We start from the raw sequence: 13297 nt of genomic DNA, 5'->3' as shown, positions 1-13297 counted from the left end.
CGTACTATTTAAAATCTGACTATTTTCAAGGTATTTATGAATAAGTTTCCTTTAAAAAATTGCTTCAGTTATATTACATCGAATTTATCGATTATTTTCAAGAACTAAGACACTGTTTCCGTTTCGGTTTGCCAGAGTAACTGCGTAGGAGAGTTGATTAAAATCAACTCCCAAAAATCACCTTGTTGTTAGATATTTTGATAGATCCATTCAGTTCATAACCTCAGAGTCGTATTTTTCCGTAGGGTCGTACAAAAATATCCAAAAAGAACAGTTAATTCCATTAATTTTGCTACTCAAATAACATATCGTTGATTTTAAGATAAATAATAATCGATAAAATCAACTCCCGTCAGTACTTTGATTATATATAGAACAGCGAACCAGGATCAATATTCTATGGGAGTCACTTCACTTAGTTACAAGAACTACCGGTATGTTCAGCTAAAAATTGAAGAATAAACATTTATCATGATATGACAGTCGACTAGTTGTTTATAATTTTTTAAAATTCAAACTGCCTCAATGGTTTTCTAATTACACAGGTACTAGCAGAAATGAGTGACGCCGCCTCAAAATTCGTCGATGAGTTTTTTTCCGCTCGGAAGTCTTACAAGATCTGTTTTTTGAGTTCTCTGATCGCATGTTGTCTTCAGATACTGGCATTAGGAACACAAAACTGGTTAAATGTCAAAAATAGCAGTGTTGGACTTTGGATTCACTGCAATTATTCCGTGAAAGATTTCAAATGTTGCCAGCCACTGGACGATTTTTTAAGACACAGTTATACTATTTACCGCCTTCCGGGTAAATATAAGTTTATTTCTTACTATCAAGTGAACAATATTAATAATCTTTAATTTTTTTATTTTATAACAATCGATTATACATACTGCGTATTTTACAGTCTATTGACAACAATTGTGTATCATGTATCCTTCAAATTCTTTTCATCTGAGTGTCTTCTTATTTCAGCTTGGTTAACGGCTGTTCGGACATTCGAAATTTTTGGTTTGGTGACATCATTCATATTTGTAGTTACGTTAACTGTTCAATTAGCTGCCAAGGATGGTAATCTGAAGGGTAAAGCGAGAATCAGTAACTATTTCCTTTCTGTATCAACAGGCAAGTTCAAAAATTTCAATGCAGTAACTTCAAAAATGTACCATTAATGAAAAATTACATATTCTTTGTCCAACAATTTAAACCACGATATTACAATAATAAGGTAGTGATTATTTTATGAAATTCTAAGAAAAAATTAAAATCTTTTATAAAGACTGATTTGTTTGCAATTTAATTAGATATTATACCATTTGTGTTTGCTTCATTATTGAATGAAGTTTGTTACCTTTTAAGTTATCTTTGTTGGGATTGGCATATTCATCTGCTTTGGAATGCATGAAAACAAAACATGGTTGGACGGCGCTCTTTTATCTTCTTCATTTGGAATATGTTCAGCATCTGCTATTTTGCATCTCTTTTGTTTTCTCCTACTCGTTGTAACCAACGACGGTAAGTTAAACTGATAAATTTTCTTTATGTGTATGAAATGTAAATATGGTTTGTGTGAAATTTTATTGCATAATGAAACGTTGATTTAGTAGTAACCCTTTTAATGATCATAAATACCTTTCATTTTTTAAGTAACTATGCCATTTCAATAAAACCCCATACTGCCATTATTTTTGTCAAATATAGATCCACGTACACAGGGTGGAATTTTTCGACCGTCTTGGTTGAATTTAAATCGTTAGAGCTGACATGAATTCATAAATACGCATTAATTTCCTTTTATCTCCGACTACCGCCATATTAGTTCGATTTTTTTTGTTACGCTCATCGCTACACACAGTGTTCATCCTTCACTGCATTCAGGCATTCAGGTATTTCATCTTACACGTTTCATTGGACGGACAGATTTGTAGAAGCGCGTTTTGAATTACAACTACTGCACTGGTAAGGAATATCCAAAGAAAGATAAAACAAAACCACATATTTCTAAATTCCTCGATCATTGTAGAACGTTTCACCCTGTCGTACTCTTACATGTATATCATCGCACATGCGCGAACCACATACTTTAGTAGATCGTGCAGTGACAGCATGGGCTAAGAAAACTGGGTGTTTTGAAGAAACCATAAAAGCAATGTTACGTTGCTACTTTCTTGGTATTACTATCACTAAGTATTTTATGGGACGTAGTGCGACCGGGGTCTACAATAAGATTCAGACGTTGTGCTGCATGGATAACACACGTGTTCGATGTGCACGCGAAGTAAGACAGCGCAATCTGTGCAAAATAATGCTGTTACCTCGGAAATTCTCTCAAAGAATAAACATTCTTTATAGTTTATTGATTATTGTTTCCTTTATTTTGTTTTTTACAAACAATTATTTTATATATTAAAATTAAAATATTCAAATATTACTACAATGTGCAGTTCATGCATTTAAAAATCCTTGCAACTTTGATCAGAAAAGAATCTGGGGGAATAAGCCGTTGCAAATGCCCACGACCCTCTCATACGTCTTATAAGAAGTAATAAACGTACGGGTTAACTGGGCATTTAAACGGTGGACAGTATTGTCCAAATGAAAATGTCCAAATATACGAGAAAGGGGCAATCGACATTTGAAAGGCGCAAATGCGCTTAAATTTTGTAGTATTTACATATATACATTAAACTGGCAAATTTAGAATGACAATCACATACTCATTTCTTCTTCTTCATTTGGAATATGTTCAGCATCTGCTATTTTGCATCTCTTTTGTTTTCTCCTACTCGTTGTAACCAACGACGGTAAGTTAAACTGATAAATTTTCTTTATGTGTATGAAATGTAAATATGGTTTGTGTGAAATTTTATTGCATAATGAAACGTTGATTTAGTAGTAACCCTTTTAATGATCATAAATACCTTTCATTTTTTAAGTAACTATGCCATTTCAATAAAACCCCATACTGCCATTATTTTTGTCAAATATAGATCCACGTACACAGGGTGGAATTTTTCGACCGTCTTGGTTGAATTTAAATCGTTAGAGCTGACATGAATTCATAAATACGCATTAATTTCCTTTTATCTCCGACTACCGCCATATTAGTTCGATTTTTTTTGTTACGCTCATCGCTACACACAGTGTTCATCCTTCACTGCATTCAGGCATTCAGGTATTTCATCTTACACGTTTCATTGGACGGACAGATTTGTAGAAGCGCGTTTTGAATTACAACTACTGCACTGGTAAGGAATATCCAAAGAAAGATAAAACAAAACCACATATTTCTAAATTCCTCGATCATTGTAGAACGTTTCACCCTGTCGTACTCTTACATGTATATCATCGCACATGCGCGAACCACATACTTTAGTAGATCGTGCAGTGACAGCATGGGCTAAGAAAACTGGGTGTTTTGAAGAAACCATAAAAGCAATGTTACGTTGCTACTTTCTTGGTATTACTATCACTAAGTATTTTATGGGACGTAGTGCGACCGGGGTCTACAATAAGATTCAGACGTTGTGCTGCATGGATAACACACGTGTTCGATGTGCACGCGAAGTAAGACAGCGCAATCTGTGCAAAATAATGCTGTTACCTCGGAAATTCTCTCAAAGAATAAACCTTCTTTATAGTTTATTGATTATTGTTTCCTTTATTTTGTTTTTTACAAACAATTATTTTATATATTAAAATTAAAATATTCAAATATTACTACAATGTGCAGTTCATGCATTTAAAAATCCTTGCAACTTTGATCAGAAAAGAATCTGGGGGAATAAGCCGTTGCAAATGCCCACGACCCTCTCATACGTCTTATAAGAAGTAATAAACGTACGGGTTAACTGGGCATTTAAACGGTGGACAGTATTGTCCAAATGAAAATGTCCAAATATACGAGAAAGGGGCAATCGACATTTGAAAGGCGCAAATGCGCTTAAATTTTGTAGTATTTACATATATACATTAAACTGGCAAATTTAGAATGACAATCACATACTCATTTAAAGAGTTAAAATACAAAAATGTTGATTACTTTCTAACAATATTTAATTTACTAATTTACCTCAGTCATCGTATACAACCCCTAACGCAGGGGAGTCGACAAAGAGTATGGAGGAGTCGATTTTTCCGCTTCGCAGACAGAAGAATTTAGTTAACTCCTTTTGTAGGTATTCAAAACAAGTATTTTCAAAAAATATATACAGTGGCGTCGGAAGCAAATATAAAGTGGGGGGGGGGGGGGGGGGGGCTAGACTTATAAAAAATCTTGACAAGCAAAAAAAGATCTTTGCTAAGTATAAATTTGCAAAAAAGTGGGGGTAGGGGCTCAGGAAGACAGCGATAGTCAAACCAGTAAACAGGGGGTTTGTTATAGGTCACTGGTCAAACTTGTGTTGGTCATTGTCCTAGTGGTCTCTGTGTCTTTTGGTAGAACTACTATGCTTTTCCTTTCACAACGAAACACGCATTTGTAATGTGATTTTCCTGCCAATACAATTGGAAGTGAAATACATGCCTAGTTAATTGTTGAATTTTCTTTAGGCGCATACTGTACATTTGACTTAGCTTGTATTCTGCATTTTGTGCACAATTACATGATTTTGTCCAGCGTATGTCCTTGTTGTGTTAACAAGACTCTCAAGGATTAAAAGATGGAACGTTTTATCTTGCCATTTAATTGTTTCTTGCATGCACAACAACCATTTGTTTACAATATAAAATCGAGCAATCTCAAAGAGAATAACATACATTTCATATTCTATAAAAGTAGTAGAAAACGCATATCAAATAATTTCAAGTTATTATAAACAAATTTTTATTATTAAGAAAAAAAAGAAGAAAATTACATTTTAACAATGTATATTATTAAGTAAAAAAAGAAAATTACATTCTAACAATGTAAACAAAAAAAACCCATAACGCGTACGATTCGAACACCCACTTTTACAGTTACATTTGTTTAAAGAACTCCTCACTTACCACCACACCACCGATTCGCTTGTTTAAACGCTATAATATAGCTGATTCTATTGTTATCAGTTCTACGCAAACGACTGGACATAGTCATTTAAAGACCAAGCTTAAAAATTTAAAGAAGAAAACTTACTTTTTACCATAGAGTGGGGTTTCGTACCATTTTTTTTGGAAAATTGAAAAAGATGGACGTTTATATGTGTTAACAATATTCGTTCTTTAAAAAATGATACAATGACCCACTCTATGAAAAAATATAACTTGAACATCCGATTTCAATATCATTTTGTTGCCAAATTAGCATATAACTGCTTTGTTGTCTTAATATCAATTAAATGTGAAGTTCCTTTTTGTGGGTTATGGCAGCACTGAATGTATATGATCACATATGTTTAATAAATGTAACGAAAGTGAAATTTGCTAGAAATAAAATATTTTTTTTTAATGAACCTATGTGGTTTTCTGCCTCGGCTTATTCCCCCAGATTCAAATTTTGTCGGCAGGTACATATACCCCAGTAACAGTTCACCCCTGCGAATGTAATTGTCATTTAAATTTAAACCACGTGGTTTTATTTGACCCTTTAAGTTTCGCATTAAAAATCGTGCCACGTGTCTATAGTATATTTCCTAGAATCTAGGTACTTGTAGTCTCAGGGGCGGATACAGGATTTGTAGTTGGGGGGGGGGGGGGGGGTGGATAAAATTATTGAGGCAGGGGGTCTGGGGTCCAGGGTTTTCGTGTATTTTGAAGGTAAAACCAGGCTCAAAATAGTGGTATTTTTTTAGTTATGTACACTTTTAAAAGATGAAATAAGCAATAAAAATAAACAAACAAGATAAAGTTTTCATTTCTTTTTTTAATCACCAGTTGGATTTTCAAGCAACATCCGTCTTGGATTTCTGGAAACAAATATGTCAATGATTTTACATCTACCTTGATGTCTTTATGTATAAACAAAAGCATAAGAGCATTAAATCGCTCTCCTCCAATCGTAGAGCGAAGATAACTCTTGATAAATCGTAAAGATGAGTTGGCCCTTATTGTTACTGAAACCTAATACATATATTGGATTAAAAACAAAATATTTTAGGCATTTATGAACTCCCAAAATTAACCAGGTTATCAAAGTTACAACATTCTAATGACGTTACGGTATCCGACCCACTATTAGCTGTTAGAAATATCTGATGCATCAAATCTTCAATATTCTTATAATAAAATAGTCTATTTACCTAGAAAAAAATTCAAAAAATATACAGTAATTAATTAATGATTACACATAGACCATCTGGTTTTAAAAGCAATTATATATTTACCTTCGAGCAGCTTTTAAATATTCAGAATTTTTTGCTTGCATCGCAATAGGAAAATGACAGCGCAGTCTACACTTGAAACAAAACTGCTGGGATTTCCAGTCGACTCTTGGTCGAAGCCCCAAGTTCAGGGCCCTGGGGAATTTGATGCAGCCACCATAATGAAATGACCAACACTGTTTGTTTTAAACACAGTTTAATTGGTTTGTTATCTGTCAACATGCATTAGGATCAGATGTTTATAGATGTTTATAGAGCAGCAGAATTACAGTCAGCATAGCACAACTGGTATATCAGTGAGGTGTAACATTGAGTCAGGCATAATTATAAATAAAGTGAAACACAAAATGCTAACTTTTCTATGTAAAGGTTACCAACTCATCTACAGTCATGCATACTTTGAAAATTTTAGGGGGGGGGGGGGGCGTGCCCCCTAAATCCGCCAGTGAGTCTAATATAAAATCTAGAGGTTTATTGATTTTAAACTTTATCTTCATTTATTGGTGGATTAAATGAGTTCTAGAAATAAATCTGACAATAAAAAATATAGGTTTTTTCTGCTCTTGTAACAATTAACATGCTTAGAAGCGACCCCCCCCCCCCCCAAAGATTAATTTTCGATCCGCGCCTGACCTAGTAATAGCATCAATAGTGAAAAATACTATACTATTTTATGCAGAATGTTTCTTTAAAATGGCTCGATATACTAAATTTTAATACAAAACAGATACCCAATCAATTTATTAAAAAACATGGCATTGCACACCAAACGCATCAAACATTGCTAATATGATTTTATAAAGCAACCCAATGTTTATATTTTCAACCACGTGTAGAATGGTTGAACGCGAACTCTTTTATAAATATCATTGTTTAGTTCAAATACCCGCTAGAAGACGAAATAAGACATATATCTTAATAGATTTTCATGTTTAAACATAAATCAAAGAAGGAAATGATATGATGAAAACCGACCAGTACTTACGTATTTTAAGAATATTATCCGAACACATATATACTTCCGCTCGAAATTTCACAGGAACTGCACAAATCTTTGGGAAGTCTCGTGAACTTTAATTCGAGCACCTCTGGAGTTATTACATACTTAGCAACGATAAAGAAAACATTCCGAACACATTCGCAGGGGTGAGTTTAGGAGCGATCGAAACTAATATGACAACTAAATGTTTAATGAATGTCAGCTTTGCCTGGTTAAGGTAGTTTGAAACACCCCTGAAAATATTTATTTTAAATATTTTCTCAAATACAGAAAACAATGACTTAATATTATGTAAAAATTAATTCAATCCATTATCTTAAGAAAAAATATATAAGGTAGCAAGGGACAGTTTCGGATAAAGTACTCCTCAAATTTTTTTGTAAAATTGAGAGTTGCTGTACTTGAAGGCTTATGAGTGTTGCTAAAATTCATTATATAAATGATTTTTAATGATTATCATTAGTTAGAGGGGTGTCTCTTGTTGAAATTGATATGCAATATGTAGGCCCCATATGTTACGTAAATGATAATCAGAAGTAAAATGCGAAACCTGCGGCTATAACTGTTGTGTTGACTTTACACCGTGAAATTGCAAGTTACAGACGGGAGGTAAAATAACACGAAAAGTAGGTGGATGGGACATTGTAAACTATACACTGGTAAGTTTCTGACATGTGATAGTGCAACATAAACGCGGTACGGAAGGTCAACCCTCTGCAGGGAATTAGCTGGAGAAAGTCTAAAAAGCTGAAAAATTAGCAAAATATGAAAGGGTCAAAATCTCATAAAACCAGTATGTAGAGAATTTTACAGGTTTTGACTAGTAATTTTCTTCAGAAATTGGTAATTAACCTTATAAAGAGTGAATTAAAGGTATTTGAGCTGAATGGGAACTGAGGAAATTCTAGTTACAGAGTTCCGAAGACATGCATCCCTTGGCTACAATGAATTGTATCCAAAAAAAAAAAAACTGTCCCGTGCCACCTAAATCATACCCATCGATTACTCAAGGCTAAAAAAATTTTGAGATACAACATATATATTTTGATAATTTTGAAACATACATTTGGATGGTGTTCATAAGTTTTTTGTGCAATTTAGCCTTATATCATTTAAAAATGCGTAACTTGTGTTCTTTTCAAAGTAAAGACTTGTTTGGATACAACCACCACCAGGGTTAGGCTTTATGTCAAACATATTTCAGGGTCATATCAACTGGTCAAAGGTCATATATGACGACGTTATCTAGGATTTTTATCAATTTTAACCTCCGTCAAATATACTTAAACCTTAATCAATCGAAAATTAATGGTTGAATTTTCTTTTCTTTTTTTGTGATATATTTAAATAACATGGTCATGAGAATTTTACTGTTAAATTTTATTCAAATTTGAATTATACATTTTCATTTTAGATACCGTTAAATGCTGCAAATTTTTGTCTTCAAAGAGAATTCACAAGCGCTAGTTTTACATTATATTGCATCAGAAATTATCATAAGTTACCAGTTAGAATTTATTTTAGTATCTTTAAGTAACAAGAAGGTCTCCTGTATATATAGCAGCTCAAATATTTGAAAAATAACTTAATGTATTAAAGGGGCATAGTCACGATTTCGGTCAAATATTATTTTTCCGCTTTTAATATCTACAATGCTTAAGAGAGGCATTTTTAATAGGCAACCGAAATTTGAGTGTCATTCGTTGAGTATTAAGCGAGTTACAGAGCTTGAAATTCTTCGCTATGTAAACAAAGCGTTTGTTTACATTTTGAACGTATAACACTACCACGCGTTTCTTACGTAAATAGTGTACACGTTAAGTAAAAGTCTTAAGTGATCGTATAGTGGTTTTATTCGACAAAAAGCAAACTAAATACACAGTCCCAATTCGGGGAAGTCAGAGAGAGATGTTGAGAGTTCGAAAGAGCGTCGGAATTTTACCTAACTTGCGAGAAGTTAGTAGTTTTATACTATTTGGGGAAAACAACTATCAAAGTAATACAAGTGTTCATTGGGTGTTGAAAAGCCCATTAAGAGGGCGCCACCACCTTGTTACTATGATGCTCCAAGATGGCGTCAAGCTGGTCAGTCAAGAACCCGCCCTTAATCAGTGTACTTAGGGTCAATCAAGGTTACGACAGATATTTACTAGTGGGAGGGTCACTGTATCGTGACCAATTACTGTCATCTACCTGAGCTGATCAAAGGGCTAATTGACTTCGATTAGCCGAATGATGTATGTAATTATTTAGTTTATATCAAACTTTACCCCCTCAGGATATTTGTGTACAAATCGGGAACATAATGTCCAAATTGGAGACATACTGACCAGCAAGGATTTAATTACGGTCATTAAAGGATCATCACCTCAAAACAATACACCCCATAAATATGTAAACATGGTAGCTATTGGCTCTCTCTCTCTGACCTTCCTTTAAAGCAATAAAGTCTTTGATGGACACAGAATTATCGTGATTCAATTTACATGGAATATACATTAAATAAAGGTATTTACTTTACGAAAGCATTCTATACTGATTCTGAAATTAAATGATAAGTCAAATCACAATAGTTCAAAGAATAATATGTAACGTCCAATCAGTATAGTCAAAGTTATAGGATACGTAAAATATAAAGTCCAATCACCAGTGTTCGATTATATAATAATAGGTAAATATAAAGTCCAATCACCAGTGTTCGATTATATAATTACATGTAACAAGGGCTATTTTGTTACACACCTCCACCACATCGGGAAAAAGTTGCTCAATACACTGCAACTTTTTAAGCACAGTCTCGATACACAAAAGAGACTTTTTAAGCACAGTCTCGATACACAAAAGAGTCTCTTTACACAAAAAAGTCTCTCTACACAAAAGAGTCTCTTTACACAAAACAGTCTCTTTACACAGAAAAGTCTGTATAGACTTCAGCGTCCGGTATTATCGGAGAATTCATCGAATAGCGTATGACACTTCCGGAATCATCGGAAACGAAACACAGGTCTGGTGTAGGTTCGTCGTAGTCGGTGTCATCGGTAACATCGTCGAAGTGATACTAGAAAGTGGATACTTCTAGAATCATCGGTATTTCCTCGGCTTTGGTTGTGATTATACACAATATACACAAAAAGTAGAAGGTAATTCATCCTTCCGTCATCATCGGAATGTTTAACATATTCCATTTCCCTCATCTGCTTCACTATACATGATTGTAGTTTGCTGTAACAAGTATTTAAAAGTTATTGGCTATGGGTAAGGTAGCACATACCCACGGAAAGTTCTTTAGGAAAGTCCAGGTCGTTGATGCAAGTCCAGATCAGGTCAAATAAAAATAAGGCCGTTGATTTACATGAGACGTGCCTAATACATCCCATGTCCGGTAAACCGGAGATGTCCTAATTTGCCTTAGTCAGTAATAGATGTCGGAGCTGACCCAATTAAAGATGAGGCCCGGCTTGTAATCAGTTCAAATCTTGGTAGGTTTTGGATAGATAGGCCCGTGTTCAGCAGTCATCCTGAGCGTCTCTGGAGATTGTTGAGGTAGCAAGGTCGCAGTAGGTTCAGTCTCTGCAGGCGGTGCAGTGGATAGTGTAGGAATGTCACCACCTTGGGTCTTGACCGCTGCATACGTCGGCAGTACTGACATCTTATATTCCCCACTATCCCCCTTTGCATTCCAGAGCCCAATTATTCTACTCTTGATTCGTTTACGACATTTAATACCAATTAAACATACGACAATGAGTAAGATACCCAAAATCCCTATGAAAGGAAAAGACCAATGGGGTAAGTAAAACTTTTTTTCAGGTGGAAAATACATGTACTTTAGCTCATTTTGCAAATCATCCATTTCAATGTGTTTAATTTTGTTTAATTTAAAAGGATAAGTAGAATAGGTAAAGTTTAGTAAGGTTCGGTGAAATTGTTCCCAAATATTTTTGGTGTTGAGGGTGTGTACAATTGTAATATTAAGGTGGTTTTCAGGGAATTTGACAGTCGTTTCTCGGCGAAAATATGGGGATAAGGTTATTTGACCGTGTACAGCTCGACGTGACTTCGGTAAACGTAGCACGCCAACCGGAGGCTTTACCGAACGAATCGTGGTCTCTGTACCGCGTTCACGTGTTGGGCAGACTTGAGGAAATTTAACTCTTGGACTGTCGACACAGCCCACTGACCATCGCTAATATACTGCACCAGCGGCAAATTACTCACATGAACTACTTTTTCACAAAACGTTTTTATTGCATTCGCCTTTTCCATAAAGAGGGCCACTAAGCAGGTTTTACTCAAATGCACGGGATAAAGGGGACTCTTAATAGTACAAAAATCTTTGACAACATTGGTACACTAATCTTTTTCGTGTGAAGTTAATAGGACATACTGGATTTGGTCTGAATTGATTGCTAGCATTTCATTTTCAAGCGCGTATCTTGCAACAAAATTCTTATCATTGGAGTTAGGAGAAAGCGGTTGTTCCGCAGCGGGAACGGAAGAAGTGGTCACTATAGGAACAGATAAATTGTAAACTTGGTAAACTTCAAACGTAGAATATCCGTCTAAGAGAGGGCTGTGAACAATGGGAAATAACTGCTGGGCTTAAACGTCCCATGGCCAACATATTTAATTCATAAACAAACAACAACAAAAAAAAAACAACCCAAAACAAATATACTTTACTAACAGTGCTTCAATCATGTGTCTAGCTATTCCCACCCATAAGTCAGTCATTATGACCTAAAGACGTAAATATCGTCCGGATTTTAAAATCCACGTGGTGAGGGTATATACGAGTTTACAAAAATTGATACAGTGCTTTCAAGAGACCCTTAGCCTTACTGCTCCTTGATTTGGGCCTCTTGACCTTGACCTCCACAATTGACATGTCTTCGTCCGAATTTGACATTATATAATCCCAACTAAGTTGCTCGTCTGTCAGTGGTTCAACGTCACCATGCACAGTCTCATCGGTCTCAATGTCGTCGGGGTCAAGTTTTATCTGGTCACTACGTTCATCTAGCCTATCAGCTAAACGTTCCTCCCTATGTCTTATTCGACTCTGTAGTTCGGCCAGTGGTATGTCATCCTCATCGGAGGAGTCCGTCCGTTCGTCTCGGAACTTGTCACTGAGAGCCTCTGGCCCTTCGTCTTCGATTGTGGAGTCCATATGATCCTTAGGACGAAAATAAGGACGAAAATTAGAAGAATCAAGGACTCCGATCTCGTACGTCTTGTCGCTTACATCCGGTCCCGTCTCTGTGCAAATATCAGAGTCATCAGTCAGTAGTGAGTGATCTATCCGAGAGAGGAGGTCAGCACAAGAGTTTTCTGTACCCGCAATATATTCTACGATACAGTCATACCCAGCCATACACATTGCCCACAGATGAATTTTCTTGTTCGGCATGGGGGATTCCAAGACATACTTCTGTGGTTTTATTTTAACTTTACCCGTGGTTCGTAGCAGGGAAGATATGCACAAATCATCATCCAATGGTACGATAGTATCATTAATTTTCAGTGAGGCCAGTCTGCAATTCGTACCTTTTTCTACAGAGGAGATGTGCACATTCTCCTCCAGGGGTACATGCGCATTCTTAATTCTTAAAGATTTTAGGTCAAAATACAACCTAACACCATTACTAAGCAACCAATCACGCCCAAGGATAACATTTCTGGACATTGAGCGTGTTACATAAACATCTTGTACAACACTATTTCCGCCAATAATAAAAGAAATTCTAGCCACTCCATCTATGTCTAGTGGGGAACCATCCACACCCATTATATTTAACCTTTTTCTTTGTAGTTCCGGTTTGCATTTTAGTGAATCGTAACTTTTCCGTTTGATAAGACTCACCTCTGCTCCAGTATCCACCAGAGCCCTAAGTTTCTGGTTCTGAACTTTAATTAAACAAGAATTTGGACTACCAGCAAAATTAATAAAAGCTGATTTTAACTTCTTGGCAGGTGATTGATTACTTAGTTCTCCTAC

The 13297-nt window shown here is 35.4% G+C and overlaps 1 protein-coding gene across 2 annotated transcripts in view; it reads left to right on the top strand.

Moving 5' to 3' along the window:
* Positions 1 to 561: 561 nt before the first annotated feature.
* LOC136276495 (protein mono-ADP-ribosyltransferase PARP11-like) overlaps positions 562 to 13297 on the top strand; it is a 29486-nt gene continuing 16750 nt past the window's right edge. Inside the window, exons 1-2 of one of the 2 annotated variants that reach the window (XM_066088612.1) lie at positions 562 to 807; positions 976 to 1515. In XM_066088612.1, coding sequence (XP_065944684.1) covers positions 1398 to 1515 — 118 coding nt within the window. In that variant the 5' untranslated portion in view covers positions 562 to 807; positions 976 to 1397. Of the gene's footprint in view, positions 808 to 975; positions 1516 to 2720; positions 2805 to 13297 lie in introns of those variants that run through there. The other variant, XR_010714965.1, reaches the window with a different exon arrangement.

Source organism: Magallana gigas, chromosome 6 (assembly GCF_963853765.1).
Source record: "Magallana gigas chromosome 6, xbMagGiga1.1, whole genome shotgun sequence".
Lineage (NCBI taxonomy): Eukaryota > Metazoa > Mollusca > Bivalvia > Ostreida > Ostreidae > Magallana > Magallana gigas.
The sequence above is the reverse complement of the archived record's forward strand: the minus strand, read 5'-3'. Positions and strand labels throughout refer to the sequence as shown.